Source organism: Rana temporaria, chromosome 1 (genome assembly GCF_905171775.1).
Source record: "Rana temporaria chromosome 1, aRanTem1.1, whole genome shotgun sequence".
Lineage (NCBI taxonomy): Eukaryota > Metazoa > Chordata > Amphibia > Anura > Ranidae > Rana > Rana temporaria.
The window spans coordinates 461,889,092-461,907,063 of NC_053489.1; the positions used below are offsets into that span (position 1 = coordinate 461,889,092).

General features: G+C 39.4%; 1 protein-coding gene across 4 annotated transcripts in view; it reads right to left on the reverse strand.

Moving 5' to 3' along the window:
- Positions 1-1,465: 1,465 nt before the first annotated feature.
- The window catches only part of UNC5C (unc-5 netrin receptor C), a 490,092-nt gene continuing 473,585 nt past the window's right edge, over positions 1,466-17,972 (reverse strand). For all 4 annotated transcript variants that reach the window (XM_040328065.1, XM_040328051.1, XM_040328072.1 and 1 more), the window contains 5 exons: positions 15,768-16,001; positions 11,492-11,641; positions 8,076-8,240; positions 5,741-5,922; positions 1,466-3,275 (listed from right to left, as the gene is read on the reverse strand). In XM_040328065.1, coding sequence (XP_040183999.1) covers positions 3,116-3,275; positions 5,741-5,922; positions 8,076-8,240; positions 11,492-11,641; positions 15,768-16,001 — 891 coding nt within the window. In that variant the 3' untranslated portion in view covers positions 1,466-3,115. The remainder of the gene's footprint in view (positions 3,276-5,740; positions 5,923-8,075; positions 8,241-11,491; positions 11,642-15,767; positions 16,002-17,972) is intronic.

Here is a 17,972-nt window from a genome sequence, read left to right on the forward strand (position 1 = left end):
TTCCACCCAAAAATGAACTTCCACTTTAAGTGACAGTGACCCCCTGACATGCCACATTTGGCATGTAATTTTTTTGGGGGGAGAGCGGATACCCTCTTTTTAGAGGCATCCAGCTCCCGCTTCCTCTTAGGGCTCAAGCGGCGCTGGAAGGAAGTTCACCTCTCTCCCCTCCCTGCAATCTTCTGGGACATGTCACAGGTCCCAGAAGGTTGCCAGACCATTCACAGCATTCAGCGCGGCTTTCGCATGTGCAGTGCGAGCCCAGCTGTGAAGCTACAGCCTGGCACCCACAGTAAGAATTTCCGGTACCGTGGAGAGGAGAGGGAGAGGAGCGGGACTTTGTTTTCCCACATTGCTGGACCGTGGGACAGGTGAGTGTCCTGATTAATAAAAGTCAGCAGCTACACTTTTGGTAGCTGCTGATTTTTTTTTTTCTTTCGGCGGAACTTCCCTTTAAGTAGAGTTTTACATTAAAGCTGAAATCCAAGCAGATAACTTTAAATGATGACGTACTCATTACAAGTCACGTATCTTAAAAGTACTTGACAAATCTTTATATTATTTTGCTCTTAGAATAGAAGAGGGAGGGCACTTTGCATAAGCTGATAAGGTTTTCTTGCATTGCACAGTAAATGCAACACTGGGAGTTTGCCGACAGACAAAGAGATCAGATTGAGCAAAGAGATCAGTTCATCAGTGTGGTGAAATTATGCTCCTATGCTGACCAGTCAGCAAGTTGTGGGCAAATTACTGATTAAGCTGTACTGCTTAATTGCCTAGAAGGAAAGTGATGTCAGAAATGTGCTCTCTGGATGATGTATGTCGAATATGCATATAACTGTTTGCCTGATGTTCAGCCTAAGGCCTCATACACACGACCGAGTTTCTCTGCAAAAACCAGCAAGAAACTTGCTGGGAGATATTTTTTTGCAGAGGAAATCGGTCGTGTGTACATTTTTGTTGAGGAAACTGTCGAGAAACTCGACGAGCCAAAAATAAAGCATGTTCTCTATTTCCCTGATGGGAATGGAGAAAATTGGCTTGTCGAGTTTCTGGACGGCTTCACAAGGAACTCGACGAGCAAAACGATGTGTTTCGCCCGTCGAGTTTCTCGGTCGTGTGTACGAAGCCTGACAGTGTCTTGCTAACCAAACAGTATAAATCCAAAAATAAAATCTGCACCCTCTCCAAAAATGACCCAGAAAAAGAGTGGCAACTATTGTATACAGCTACAAGAAAGCTCTAGGTGACCATATTATGGCAATATGATGCAAGATTTAATCACCCTACTTCACTAGTACACATTTTTTTTAAAGATGATCAAAAACGTGTAATAGTAAAATAACCATGGCGTAGCAAAGATAAGAGGCATAAAACCAATAAACAATAAAAAAATAAGTAGATAGTATAAAATAAATTAAACATGGTCAGCCAAATTCAAGTCATAGTAAAAGCCTGGTCTTGATAACTGTTATGGCAGCTATTTAATATTTGATTCATATATGTAGACATAGCAAGTTCAGTCATAATAACACAAAAGGTGTGCCTGCATTTTAAAGTATGTGTTCCTTCCCTAAAGTCTGTCCATCTCGGGCCTGAAAAACTCAGGGATTGTTTAATCTTAGTTTATAAAGGCTTCTTTAAACAGTATTAGCTTCATCAAGCATTTACAAATTAAGAAGCTGTTAGTCTAGGTGTGTTGAATGCTGATCCTAAACCACACCTACCGTATTTATCAATTTAAAGGTATGTCATAGTCTTGTAGGGGTGGATAAATGAATGGTAATGGAGAAAATTCTGCTCTAGCATACCTCCAGGCTCTCATGCCTTTGGTCACATAAGAGGAAGATCAACCCATGTATATGCTGATCCTCCGCTTATTCATCAATTACCCAACTAAGTGCCTGCGTTACTGATTATATAAGCAGAATGGGTTGGAGCTTATAGCAGTACTTTTCCAGGAAGGTGTATTTCAGATTCTGTAATATACTTTATCTATCCATCTCAGAAAGGCTGTTATAAAATTTGTAGTTCAACATTTCAGTAAAGGCCAACTTTAATGAATTTGCTTGCTCTATCTTTAGACAAGCTTTAAAGCAGGCTTAACTATTTTTAAGCATGTTGCTTGCTGAAACAGAAGATCATTTTTTGCATCACACATGACCATCTTAGACACAAACACATTTTGTTAAAATTCCCTGTTTTTAAAATAAATGACTTTTTAATACCTAATGTTGAAAAATGCATGTAATAATGGAGCAAACGAGCATAGCAGGTAAATAAAACATAGTACCACATTGTGAATTTATATTTCATAAAGTGTAGGATAAAAATTTCAAATAATAGTCAGACAATGGTAGACGATGTTTCCCAAATGGATCCTGAATGTCTACCAAGACAATGTAAAAAAGTAATCAAATGAAAAAAAAAAGCAAAAAAAGGCATATCTTTCAGTACCAAGTTGTATCTTTCTCCACATTATTATGACTTTAAGATCAGAATTGTTATTTGATGAACAAAAGATGGTGTTGACATTAATTCAGTTGGTATCTGCTTAGCCATAACGTAGTGTACCCTGCAATGGGACAGGGAGAGTCAGGAAACATGACACTTGATGGTGTAATCAGTGCAATCGTTCTTAATTCCACTGAAAATAAAATACTGTAGCTTTCCTAAAAAAATACCCTGGACTGGCACAAAAATTTCACTTAGATGGCTTGCACAAAATATATAAATAGTCATTGGACAGCATCAATAACCCCAGTCCATTTGTGGATGTAAACAGTGTCCATTGGAGCTGGGATTGTATAGTAACGTTTATCCATGTATCTGGATAGCAATACATTTTCGTTTCCTAGGAAACTGTAAAATCCTATACCAAGCCACACACTGAATGAGCATTAGGTTGGTTTATAATATTTGAAATACAGCTTTGCATGTTTTTGTTTTCCTTTTCATTTCTGTGTTAATATACAAGAAGGTTTATATCAAAGTCTTTGTTTTAATATAAGTAGTAAAACTCATTGGTCAGTATTTCTTTTCAGTATGTTCCTTTTTTTCCCTTGGTAACTTTGTCTTTATTAGCTCCTCTGTCTTGATATTTTTCTAAGTAGAATCAATATTCTGTTGTCAGAGATACCACAGTCTCATGTCTGCCCATCTCTTCTAAGACTGCAGCCAGCGTGCTCAGGTTCCCATCCGGGTAGTTTTGCGCTTCCCACAGATCTAAGATCACTCCGGTCGGACTAGGTTTGGTAGCAAAATAATTGAGATACCTGCAGCAATTAGAAAGACATCATTAGATAAGTGTAATTGCAGAATCATCCCTAAGGATGCATAGCTAAACTTGCAGTTACAACAACAGTCATACTGTTTAAAGTATACCTCCGCTAGCAAACACTCAGTAGCAAATGTAGCTTAATGCCCTGTACACACGATCGGACCTTTGTCCAACCAAATTCAAATCGGAATTCAGACAGAATTCCATCGGAGTAAAATAGAACATGTTCTCTATGTAAACTCTGATGGAATTCATCGGAATTTCCGATGGAATTACTCCGATGGGGCATACACACGGTCGGACTTTCCGATGGAAAAAGTCAGTCGGACTGTTTCCATTGGAAATTCCGATTGTGTGTACGGGCTTTAAGAAATTTTTATCAATATATTGGTTTCACTTTTTTTCCCCTATTTATCTTTGATAGATTTTCCAAACATGTCCACTTAGCGTGTAAAAAAGACATGTCATTGTTGATGGTATCTGTTTGTCATAACCAGATTCATAATCCGATAGAGCATTATTTGAGTTCCATTTCAAATGGCTCATTGTCTACTCTCATCAATGGGCACATCAAAAAGCTCTCAATTCACTAATCTATCAGCTATTTAATCATCCCCAAGGATGCATAGCTAGACTTACAGTTACAACAATATGCATCCTATTATTTGTTCAAATTATCTATTAGGAAAGTAGAGTTTAGTTAACAATGTATAGGTTAACAGGCATCCTATTTAAAGTATATCTCCACTAACAAACATCCAGTAGCAAATTTAATGTTTAATAATTTTCATCAATGTGTTGGTTTCTCTTTTTTGCCATTTATCTTTGAAAGATTTTCCAAACACATCCATTTAGCTTGTAAAAAAAAGACATTTCACTATTGATGGCCTCTGTTTATTATAACCAGGTAATTAATGCAATGGAGCATTATTTTAATTCCATTTCAAGTGGCTTGTTGTCTACTCTCATCAATGGGCACATCATAAAGCTCTCAATTCACTCAGCTATAATGATGGTTACTTATTTTCATCAATGTGAGCAAACGACAGCTAATAATTATAATCAAATGGCTGAAATAATTATTATGGCAAATAGTATGTGCATTATAGCTTAGTGAATTGAACCTGAAGAACCACATAGCAATCACTGTTTATATGCTAACTGTGTTTTAAGGACCTGTGTGACAAGTTTTTTGTACTGATCCAAAGGGGAGCGTATTGTTTGCAATCAGATCAGACCTGACCCCAGCATAGACATCCACTGAAAGCCGGGACAGCTGAAGAATAGATATTTAACAAGACTACAAATCAGGATTGTATAATGGGCTAAGGAGGCTGCGCCCCCCCATATGGAGATACACTATATTGTCAAAGGTATTGGGACACCTGCCTTTACATGCACATTAACTTTAATGGGATCCCAGTCTTAGTTTGTAGGTTTCAATAATGAGTTGGCCCACCCTTTGCAGCTATAACAGCTTCAACTTTTCTGGGAAGGCTGTCCACAAGGTTTAGGAGTGTGTCTATGGGAATGTTTGACCATTCTTCCAGAAGCACATTTGTGAAGTCAGGCACTGATGATGGACGAGAAGGCCTGGCTTGCAGTGTTCGCTATAATTCATCCCAAAGGTGTTCTATCGGGTTGAAGTCTTTATGGACCTTTCTTTGTGCACTGGTGTGCAGTCATGTTGGAACAGGAAGGGGCCATCCCCGAACTGTTCCCAACAAAGTTGGGAGCATGAAATTGTCCACAATGTCTTGATATGCTCACGCCTTAAGAGTTACCTAAACTGGAAGCCCAATCCCTGAAAAACAACCCCATACCATAACCCCCCTCCACCAAATTATTTGGACCAGTGCAAAAAGCAAGGTCCATATAGACATGGATGAGCGAGGTTGGGGTGGAGGAACTTGACTGGCCTGCACTGAGTCCTGACTTCAAACCGATAGAACACCTTTGGGATGAATTAGAGCAAAGACTGTGAGCCAGGCCTTCTCGTCCAACATCAGTATCTGACCTCACAAACACGCTTCTGGAAGAATTGTCAAACATTTTCATAGACACACTCCTAAACCTTGTTGACAACCTTCCCAGAAGAGTTGAAGCTGTTATAGCTGCAAAGGGTCATCCAACTCAATATTGAACGCTACGGACTAAGACTTGGATGCCATTAAAGTTCATGTGCGTTAAAAGGCAGGCATCCCAATACTTTTGACAGCTTAGTATATTTACAATTTACACACAGAAGCATTGTAAATGTAAACTGATACTCAACTGATAATTTGATTTACATTAAGGTGCTCAAGGCATAGCTAAAATGTGGTAATCTACTATACTTCCCCTTTAAAGTTATGATTGAAGGTTTCTCCTAAATATTTTACAGTGACTGCAGTAGAAAGACCTGGTTAGAGCAATGTGTTACATTATGATTGATATGTTCAGTTGCATTGCTATGCCAACCTGTCTAAGTTGAGTTTGTGAGCCAGCAACCTCCAGTCATGGCCTCGAGTCTGGGGAGCGTCTAGGCTGCTGCAGAGCTTCTGCCGAATAGTTAGAGGAATACTGAAAGCACTTGGTCCTACAATGGTGGTAATGGTACTCGCTGAATCCATGAGAGGATACTCAATAATACAGCTTGGTTCCTGCAAAAAGAAAAAACAATACTTATATACTGGAGATAATTTATATGTATGGATTGGTGCACACAGCTTGTTTTAACTTTATCAAACTTTATCAGACTAGAAGTAAATTCCCAAACTCTCTTTGCCGGCGTCATTTCTAGCCTCATGAGCTGAAATAAAATATTCATAACTAGCTTACCATTAAATTGTACATCTGTTTGTGTCCCTGGATGTTTAGTCTATGTCTGGAACACAGACCTGTATCAATTAGATCAAGCCAACTTGCTGCAGGGGTTAATTGAACTAATGTATGTAAACTAGACTTGTGCTAATTCAAAGCAATTCATATATTTTATTCAGTATTCAAAACATTGGCCTGCTTTTTTTATAACTAATTACAAGAACTTTACCATGGGCCAATAAATGTTAAAAAAAGGATAACAGCTTAATTTGCATAGTTCATGGACTCATGAACTATGCCTATGCCATGCCTGCAAGATTAGATATTGTAGTTTACAGAGAAAAAACATTGCATAATTGCGATATGATACAAACAAGGATGAAAATATAAAATAACATGTAAAATATAATTATTGATTTGTTGAGTTATGGCATTATCACTTGACGTCAAATGTGTACATTGAGCCCTGGTTCACACTGGTTCATTTTGACATGCAATTTGACATGTCAAATTGAATGTCAAATTGGCGATATTTGCCGGCAAATGCCAGCAATGGCACCGTCCTAATCGGTGCGACGCCGCATCTGCACAGGTTTTCAAAAAGATAGAAACCTGCAGAGATCACGGCAGAAATCGGAGCTGACAAGCCAGAGTAAAATTGTGCGAGTTCAGCTGAACTCGCACAGCTTCATTCCCACAGCCCAGTGTGAACCTGGGTTTATATGTAGTGTGTATATTGGTTGATAAATAGTAACGCGTGATTAGCAAGCACAAAATTCCCTATCATTGGTTAAGCACAGCAGAGTGAGGTATTTTCTCTTCCAATGGGGTATTTAAAATCCTTCTGGTATATAATATAACTGCAAAGAAGTATACCGGTCCTTTTACTTGCTAGCCCAAGGAGCATGTGCTCTCTCCCAGAGTTCAGGAAGTGAGCAGGATCTTTTGAGGATCCTATTTGAGGGGCCAATGTAAATTACCTTTTATGAAGCAACCCACACCCAGCCTGTATTGGGCAGTGTTTTTGTTGCATAGTACACTGTCCTACATTTAAGAATGATATATTTCTACTGTGATGCTTTTCACTAAGTTTGGAAAAACAGCCAATGGGACTGCATTCTGAAGGCTTCAACAAAGCCTAAAAGAAGAGGGTAGGAGGGCTCTCTAGCTGCATCCAGATGTTAACGACGATTTGATGGCCTCTTAATGGTCCTTATTTAGTTGGAGAAGGCACATGGAATAAAAAATGCGATTTCCGACCCTCTATGATGTCTAAAACTTAACATAATATTTTTTTTTATTATAATTTTAGCATCGCAGGGGGCAGAGAATCCAGATATAATGCTCTCTAACTGTAAATATGTAAAGGATCAAGGCCTTCTTGTTAATGTCCTCCACACAAAGCGCACAATTGGCTCCTTTACCAAATCACAGTGTGAATCTGTGAATATTAGATACGCTAGATATAAATGTCATTCTTATTTTTATTTTTTTAAGTCGCATGTGCTATGTAAGGGAAATTATTCCCTCTTATATTGCGAAAAGAAAGGAAAATTAGAATCCATCTTGGTGGTGAATGAACTGTGTGAAGGCACTTGGCGAGCAGCATTTTGCTTTTATATGATTACAGAACAACCCTATAACCTCTACTATGTATTTTACAGCAGGAAGTATATTAGATAATTTTTTTTAAACATTTCATGTCCATATGACTATAAGACATTCTATGAAATCATGCCACAATGAGCCTGCAGCACACAGAGCCTAGTAGAAAAGAGAACAGCGGTCAGCATGTACAATACACACAATCTTTTATAACAAGCGAGGGAACAAATAAAGGCATTGCCTGCAATTAAATTGGCATTAGTCACTTTAATTCTGACTTAGTAGATATTACATTTTAGAATGAGACGTTTCTAGTGTTTATAACTGTGGATTATCACTTTTAATTAGGTGGCATTTGAATTCCTCTATGGACGGATTTCATACATACCTCTGATGCTGTACAGTTTAGTTGGAAAATCTGTCCTTCCCCTTCTACCTGCCTGACACATAGCTTGCAGGATAAGTCAACAGTGCTGAGACTGAAGCGTTCCAGAGTGAAGGTGCATTGAAGATTCCTTTGGCACCCACTCCAAACCTGATAGAATGGGATTTCCTGGAACAGTAACATAAATCATTATTAGCTAAACCAGCAACATTTCTGAATATACCAGCTCACTTTTCATGCAATATCTTTATGTCTTCATCTTTGTATTGCTCCTGGCAAGTTACTTCCCTTATGCCCTGTACACACGATCGGGCCTTTGTCCGACCAAATTCACATCGGAATTCCAACGGAATTTCTTTTGGAGGAAAAGAAAACATGTTCTCTATGTAAACTCTGATGGAATTGATCGAAATTTCCGATGGGGCATACACACGGTCGGAATTTCCGATGGAAAAAGTCCGTCTGACTTTTTCCATCGGAAATTCCGATCTTGTGTATGGGGCTTTACTCCGTGTTACTTGTACCAGCGTTTGAAGTATTTCCTGTGCCAGGCATGAAATGTTCGTGTTTTGCTTGCTATCATGCAGGATCTACACTTAGTAGAATGTCATGTCTAAATAAGCATTCAGTTGCTAACCGCACACAGCTGTAGACAGACCTCCAAGGCAACAAACAAAATGTCTCCTTTTGGGCACAGTGAATATTTCTGATCCCCGTGCGGGCTCAGTGGAACAGCTTAGATAATTAGTATTATATAGAAAGTGTGTTCTTTCACTGGCCTACCTTACATTCCAACGTTTATTAGACTGGTGGAGATACAGTTTAACAATATGGATGTCAGTTTGTAAAGGAGAGACCTGAGAGAAGAAAAATTGTCTCTGGGAAATTCCTCCTCCCTTCTAGTCACCAGGAATCTGGATTCCTGTATTACACAAGCCACTAAGTGGAAGACACAATGCCAATAAAAATACAGCTTGTAGCCAGCTCTTGTTATTCACAAGAAGTCTGCTCTTCTGCAGTAGAGACACTCTTCTACTGCTTCCTTCAGCCTGTATTAGTTCAGCAAATTATGAGCGCAGTGTTCAGCTCCCCTGGGAGAGATGGGCTATGGAGTGAAACCTGGTTAATGGAAGCTGAAAGCACTGAAGAGAGGTTGTTCAGCCTGCAGGCAATGGCAAAAAGGTGCTGAACTAGCATTCTATCCGATCCATACTGAGCAGCTTGCACAATGCTGCTGAAGTCTTGCCAAGGGTAACAGCCCTGGTCAGGCCAGCGGAATCAGGAAACATGACTGTGGGAAGTATGGAACAAAGTAGCTGATGGAGAGGATTACATGTAATTGAGACATGAATTCCAAGGAGAATCAGCATTTCTGTGATTTATTAACTGAGACACCCATAGAAGCAGGTTTATTCTGTAAAACTAAAGGGCAATAGCCAATAAGCCCTTGTATTAAGTTTACCAGAGACAGATCAGCTAAATGATTGTTTCTATAATAGCTTGCAATGGGTTTCTTTGTACACCATCATTTTTTTTTATTTTCTGATTAAATAAGGAGTAAAACCATTGTAAAAAAAAACTACTAGAAACTGTCTAGTTACCAGTACTTCACTCCATATGATTATAAAATATTTCACAATACTTCCAATACATGTCAATGGTGCAACCAAACAATAAAACCTATACTGCAAATTTGTCATCCAGTACTGCAAATAAATATTTAATTTGAAAGAAAAAAAAACAAAGTTACCAATAACTTTGTCTGTTCTTACAGGATCTTAGGCTGGCCACAGATTGGAAATGATATAAGAAAAAAAAAACCCTCTTCCTATATCCAAGGAATAACATTTATTAAAATAGTTGCAAGTCGATAAAAAACAGAAATGCATGTCATGTGCATATTTAGAGTAATTGATCCTTTTAATTGTTTTGTGTTTTAGACTGCTTTCATTACTGATCCATTTTGTTCTGTTGTTCAGTTAATAAAAGTGGAAGAAAACTGCATATCTTTAAATCCTATGAAGCTCGCCCTTTGCGCGTCATTTGTGGTTAAAAAAAAATCCTGCTTTGGAATTTTTGGTGCATGTTTGGTCCGGTAAAAAAAAGCACCAAAAACGCATCCCTTCAATGAAATGAGTGGAAACTGCATACAAATGCATCAAAAATGCATCACAAATGCATTGCGCCTTGTGTTAAATTTAACGCAATGTAGGAAAAGTGCATATACATTTTTCATCTAGAGCAGTGTGAACGTAGCCTTATGCCCTGTGAACACGATTGGAATTTCTGATTGAAAAAGTCAGACGGACTTTTTACATTGGAAATTCCAACCGTGTGTATGCCCCATTGGAATTTTTCCATCGGAAATTTTGATGAATTCCGTCGGAGTTCTCCTTTTCTCCAATGGAATTCCGTCAGAATTCCAATGTGATTTTGGTAGGACAAAGGTCCGACTGTGTGTTATTGCCCTGTTTGCTAAAAGACCACATATACCCATTAACTTTCTTAAAGTGAATATATGCAGCAAGCTGGAAAATCATTTAACTGTTAACTCAAACTTTATAGTTTGTCAGTCATCATTTTTGTACACAGAATCGTGAAGTCTTTCATTTTTAATGTACATTTGAGGAATATTTGTGAGATCTGCACAGACTTTTTCCAAAATTTGCTTCTGATTATTCTTATGAAGTACCAGTCCACTGAAAGTATATATGACGTCTATTCTAATTGGCTATACTGAGTTTAACCAAATCCTCCCAGAGGAAATGATTCTGTCCTTTTAAAGCAAAACTAAACCTTTCTATCCCTTTGAGGCAAGAAAGCTGACATCTTAGCTTCTGTTTGTTCTACACCTACCATTATGCTGCACATCTGATCAGTTATGAGATCAGCCACTTCATAATTTGACAGTTTGGTTGAGAACACAAGTAAATGTGACAATTAGTATTCCAGGCATGCTGGGGATGTGACCGTTTTTTGAAACTGGTAAATTGATGGGTTTAGTTCTGCTTTAAAGTAACCACTGGAACAATGGTGTATTTAAAGTGGAACTAAAGTTCTGCTGTCAAAAACATGCAGGCTCTTTATTGCAAAAAAAAAAAATGCAATGTCTCTTCTGCAATAAAATATACCTGCCTACCTTCTCACAGCTTTTTCCAGCATGTAAATTGAATTGTGCATGGCCATGGCTTGTGTGACAGGATAACCCACTCCTGCACGTGAGCAGTAGTGACATCATCCTGCAATGGCCAATGAAGATGGCTGAAGACCAGCACCCAGAAGAAGATGCTGGTGCCAGTGAGGAATGGGGACTGTTGAAGAAAAGGTAAGTTTAGCTTTGCTTTAATCATATGACCATGTTGAGGTTGACATCTAAAGATTTACAATTATATTAAACACCATATTTGAGGTATGCTTACCTGATATTTGGCTAGCAATTTACTTTTCCAGAGTGAGTGTGTGATGTCATGAATGGACAGGCGGAGGTTATGGGTGCTTCCTTTAAAGTGAAGAGTTTTAGGCTCATCAAGTAACTGTCCTCCAACTTTCCTTTCCTGCTGTAACACTTCCTGTTAATTGTAGAAGAAAATAGGATTAGATGTAATGGAAGAGTGTGAAAATATTTACTACAGGTTGGTTCCCATAGACAATGTCACCCAATTCACCAAATATACTCAAATTTCCTTACAGCAGACATCAATGGTTACTCTTTTGTTCACTAAGCTAAGGAAAAATGATCTTGCAAAATTACCAGTCTATTTCCCTTTAGTAAATCAACCACATTTGTGTACATATGATGATTAGTCAAATTTGAACATGAAAAAGTAGGCATTATGCTGAATCCCAATGGTACAAATCAGGTTATACATACTTTTTACAGAGTTAATTACTTTGCTGTACCAAATTAACAGCTCATTTCTACATTTGTACATTCAGGCATTCTAGAAATGACTTCACTCTTAGGCCTCGTACACACGACAGAGTTTCTCGGCAGAATTCAGCGAGAAACTCGGTCAGAGCCGGATTCTGCCGAGAAACTCTGTCGTGTGTACACTTTCGGCCCGATGGAGCCGCCGAGGAACTCGTCGAGAAAATAGAGAACATGTTCTCTATTTTCTCGTTGTTCTATGGGAGAACTCGGCGGCTTCAGGGCTGAACTCGCCGAAGAACTCGACGTGTTTGGCACGTCGAGTTCCTCCAGGCCGTGTGTACGAGGCCTAATACTTAGATCAGTTCCATCTACTTCTTACTTACATTGTTACATCAATCTGTTATTTGATATAAACTAAACAATCTATAAAAAAACATAATACTGTATATAAACTACATATATATATATATATATACAAAGAAATGGAGGAGAACTGCACACACCGCCCTTCTTCAGATCAAGTCAGATCAAGTCAGAGCATATCTAATATCTCTAATAAGATATGTTCTGACTTGATCTGAAGAAGGGCGGTAGCATGTAAGCCCGAAACGGACGGTATGTAACCTTTACGAGAATATTTGGAAAAATAAAACCATTTTAAGTGCAGAAACTCTTGAACCTTGTCTGTCTCTCTCTCTCTCTCTCTCTCTCTCTCTCTCTCTCTCTCTCTCTCTCTCTCTCTATATATATATATATATATATATATATATATATATATATAGTCCTGATCAAAAGTTTAAGACCACTTGAAAAATGGCAAAAAAACATATTTTATATTGTTGGATCTTAACAAGGTTCCAAGTAGAGCTTCAACATGCAACAAGAAGAAATGAGAGCGAGACAAAACATTTTTTGAGCATTCAATTATATGAAAAGAACGATTAAACTGAAACAGGCTGTTTTTTAGCTGATCAAAAGTTTAGGACCACATGCCTTTAAAAGGCCAAATCTGTGCAAAGATGTGGATTCATTGTCATCCTCTGTCAGGTAGTCACACGTTGTGATGGCAAAGGCAAAAACAAAATCCCTTTTTGAACGTGGTCGGGTTGCTGAACTGCATAAGCAGGGTCTCTCATCAAGACACTGGAAGATCCTCGACCCAAATTAAGGCCCTTTCTGGTGCTGACTGCAGCCCCATAACCATCAGACGGCATCTGAGACTGAAGGGCTTCAAAAACAAAAAATGTCTTCAAAAACCTTGTCTCCTTGAACGCCACAGAACTGCTCGTTTGGACTTGCAAGAGAGCACCAAACATGGGACATTCAAAGGTGGAAGAAAGTTTTATTCTCTGATGAGAAAAAATTTAAACTTGATGGTCCTGATGGTTTCCAACATTACTGGCATGACAAGTAGATCCCACCGGAGATGTTTTCTACGCGCCACAGTTGAGGTGGCGCCATAATGGTCTGGGGTGCTTTTTCCTTCAGTGGAACAATGGAGCTTCAGGAAGTGCAGGGGCGTCAAACGGCCGCTGGCTATGTCCAGATGTTGCAGAGAGCATTCCTCATGACTGAGGGCCCTCGCCTGTGTGGTAACGACTGGGTTTTTCAACAGGACAACGCTACAGTACACAATGCCCACAGGACAAGGGACTTCTTCCAGGTGAATAACATCACTATTTTGGCCCATCCTGCGTGTTCCCCTGATCTAAATCCAATTGAGAACCTTTGGGGATGGATGGCAAGGGAAGTTTACAAAAATGGACAACAGATCCAAACAGTAGATCGCCTTTGTGCGGCTGTTTTCACCACTTGGAGAAATGTTCCCACTCACCTCATCACTTGCATCAAGCATGCGGAAACAAATTTTTGAAGTGATCAACAATAATGGCGGAGCTACTCATTACTGAGTTCATGTTTGGAAGTTGGATTTCTGTTTTGGGGGGGTTTCGTTTTTTTTGGAGGTGTGGTCCTAAACTTTTGATCAGCTAAAGAACAGCCTGTTTCAGTTTATTCGTTGTTTTCATTAAATTGAATGCTCAAAAAATGTTTTGTCTCACTCTCATTTCTTCTTGTTGCATGTTGAAGCTCTACTTGAAACCTTGTTAAGATCCAACAATGTAAAATATGATTTTTTGCCATTTTTCAAGTGGTCTTAAACTTTTGATCAGGACTGTATATATATAGATAGCAAACAATCATACATCTTCAATTTTGAAACATAAAATTTAATAAAAGCCTACTTTGGAAAACATTATTATCATTCTGTTTATAGTCGTTTGTGGAACATTTGTGCAACACAATACCTTCATGTTAGGTTTGTATTTCTGATCGGGATGTAATAAGGTAATTCAATGTAAAAATGTTATACTCAGTGGAAATCGTGCATTATTTTTATATTGTTCTAAACCCACTGCTATCATCAGATAGATTCCGATCTGTATTCCCATAAACAGATTGAGCCAGATAAACTATGATTGGTGGTTGGGTTGTTGACCAATATGAATTGCCACACGTAACATCTTGTTTTGGCATATCATGTCAAACTATTATGTTGGAGCATGTGTAGTTTATTTGGTGCACAGTAGAATGTGTAACTGTCTTTTGCCCTCATCCCTTGGCGCACTATTGCACACCTCTATTGCATCAAATTTTGAAAAATCACTTTTTGTACCACTATTTTGCACAGATTTTGAGACTTTTGGATTATTTTTGGATTATTTTTTGGATTATTATTTTTTTACAATTGTCACACTAGTCACGTCATTATTTCAAATCTTTTAAACTGAATGATTTACAGTACAAATACAGTTTGAATGAGCGCTTTGTTTATGTTGCTGGAGCTGCCTGTTACTCTATAGGTAATGTAACGCCAATACAAACTCAGCCACAGGTCCTAGTTTGACAGGTGTGCAGGTGCAGGTGAGTAGCCCCAAATGCGCACTGTCTGTGTTCGGGGGGCCGTTCCCCTGCACCCACACACCTGTCAAATACAGCTGCTGTGTCCCCATAGAGTAACATTGGCTGCCTGCACAGCCACATAAAAAAAGCACTGATTCACACTGCAACCACAGCAAATGAGCACCAAGACCTCATTCTCACACATTTATTAAATCAATACAGGTTTTTTTTCTTTTAGAATTAGCAGCAATTGTGTAAGTTATGTTGTGTTTGTGTACATCATAAATAACTTTAGTGTATTTATATCGAAAGCAATGTTTTGATATTTGCAGGGAAGTGGGGCAGTCAGGCTGTATGGGGCCCTGTGATTTTTAACAGCAGACCCGTGTTTATGACCGTGACATAATTCTGACAACATTTAGGCCCCTTTTTAGACGTCCGTTCCGCCTGTCCATTCATTACAAGTCCGTTAACGGACTTGTAATGAATCCCTAAGGGAACGCGTCCGTTAGCGGATGGAGCATCCGCTAGCGTCCACGTCCGTCGGGATCCGGTTTTCGGACGGAAGAAAACCCTATTTTTCTTCCGTCCGGCGGAACGGAACTGATGCAGACGGACAGACGGTCCGTCTGCATCCGGTTCCCCATAGGGCAGAGCGGAGCTCAGACAGGGCGGTCCCTGCACTGTGTGCGGGGACCGCCCTATCCGCCGACAGCTCAGCGGGGATCCCCGCTGAGCCGACGGAGCGGACGAAAGAAACTGAAGGGATGTGTGAAAGAGCCCTGAATATTACAATGACTGGTATAGCTGGATTAACACACATCATAAAAAAGTAAAAATGGGGTATCATTTTTAAAGATGTTTTAAAAGAGACCCCTTTCTTATTAAAAACACTAAACATTTATACATAGAACAGTGCATACCTTAAGTGCATCCTGAGTATCATCTAAGCAGTAAACCCGGATGTTGTACTCCAGAGATGTGCAGGATATTGGCCCAAATATAGCTAATTTGAGTCTCTTTGCTGATGATTTGCTTGTAGATTGTCCCACCAGTGCATAGGTGCTTAATGTTTCTGTGAGGATATGACAGGCTTCTGAATCCATCTGGATGTAACAAGGTGTGGTAAAATTCTCTTCTCCCACAACTACAACATCCTGTAAGAAAAAGATTTTGTTATCAAAAGGCCAGTATGCACACTGTATAGGTCATTTTATATGAAAGTGCTGTCACAAATGGGAAAATGCCTATATACATGGAGCAATTTCAAAATGTAACATATACAGTGGGGGAAATAAGTATTTGATCCCCTGCATATTTTGTAAGTTTGTCCACTTACAAAGCAATGAAGGGTCTATAATTTTTTATCATAGGTGTATTTTAAATGATAGAAACAGAATATCAACCAAAAATCCAGAAAGAAAAACCACATGATATAAATTTCATAAATTGAGTTGCAGTTCCATTATTAAAATAAGTATTTGATCCCCTACCAACCAACAATAATTGTGGCTCCCACTGACTGGCTATAGTATGTGCTCATGTGGCACACGGATTAGTCCTGTCAATTTAAGAAGGTGCTCCAAACGACAACTTGTTATGTGTAAAAAAGACACCTGTCCACAGAATCGCTTGCTTCCATTCAAACCTCACCATCATGGGCAAGACCAAAGAGCTGTCAAAGGACATCATGGACAAGATTGCAGACCTGCACAAGGCTGGAATGGCCTACAAGATCATAAGCAAGAAGCTTGGTGAGAAGGAGACAACTGTTGGAGCGATTATTGGCAAATAAAGCCAAGTTTTGGATATAGTTGGGAATGGTTTAAACCCCTAAACATGGCAATATAGACCTATAAGAGGCTTAAATCCTTCTCTTCTCCCCCCAAAACCACAACAGAAGGTTTGGGTTTGGATACATTTTAAGATTTGTATTTGTTATTTTTTGTCATTAATATTTTTAGGCTTAAACATTTTGCTGCCAGGTCTGTACGTCCTATGGACATGACAGCAGGGGGTTTTACACACACTGGCCCAGATTCACGTACAGCGGCGTATCTTTAGTCGGGCGTAGCGCATCTCATATGCGCTACGCCAACGTATCTTGGAGAGGCTCGTACTGTATTCACAAAGCACTCGCCGACAACGTTGCGCCGGCGTAACGTAAATCGGGCGGTATAAGCCCGCCTAATTCAAAGTAGGTGGAAGGTGGGCGTGTTGTATTATAATGAAGCATGACCCCATGTAAATGCATGGCCGAACGAACGGTGCATGCTCAGAATCACGTCGAATTTATGAGGGGTAAAGTTACGCCGGACGTACGCCTTACGTAAACGGCGTAGCTTACTGCGACGAGCGCAACTACTTCGTGAATCGGCGTATCTAGGTCATTTACATTTACGCGTAAATCTACGGAAGCACCCCTAGCGGCCATCGTAAAAATGCACCCAAGATACGACGGCGTAAGGAGACTTACGCCGGTCGGATCAAGCCGAAATTCAGGCGTATCTGCTTTCCTGAATACGGAACATAGATACGACGGTGCATCTTAGAACTTACGCGGCGTATCAACAGATACGTCGGCGTAAGCTGTATGTGAATCCGGGCCACTGTGTATATCTGATGGTGGCTGTGCAGCTGCCAAACACATTCCGATAATGGCTGACCCTCCCCAAACATGCCCGCACCCTGTATTCCAGGCTCTGCGTGTCTAATTAAAGAGAACCATTTACCAGAAAATTATAACATGTGATGAAAATAAAAACAAAAGAACAAAACTAATTGTAAAAATAAAGATTCCACCCAAGCAATCCCCCCCCTAAAAAAAATTGTCAAGGCCCTTCCTACACCACATACATGCATGTACGAAGGTAAGTGCATGAGCTGGGGGAGCCTACGCACAAAAATTTGGATTTCACTATACATGTTACATATCGCCACTCAGACCTGTAGAGGCTTTTAAAGCGCCACCCGTAAAAAAAATATAGGGCACTGAAGTTAGCCGCCATTTCACAGGCGCACTCAAGTTTAAGGTTTGACATGTTGGGTATCTATTTACTTGGAGCATCCTCATGTTTTATAGTGCACCAAAAATTGGTATTTTTTTGTTGTTGTGTCCTAAAATTAAC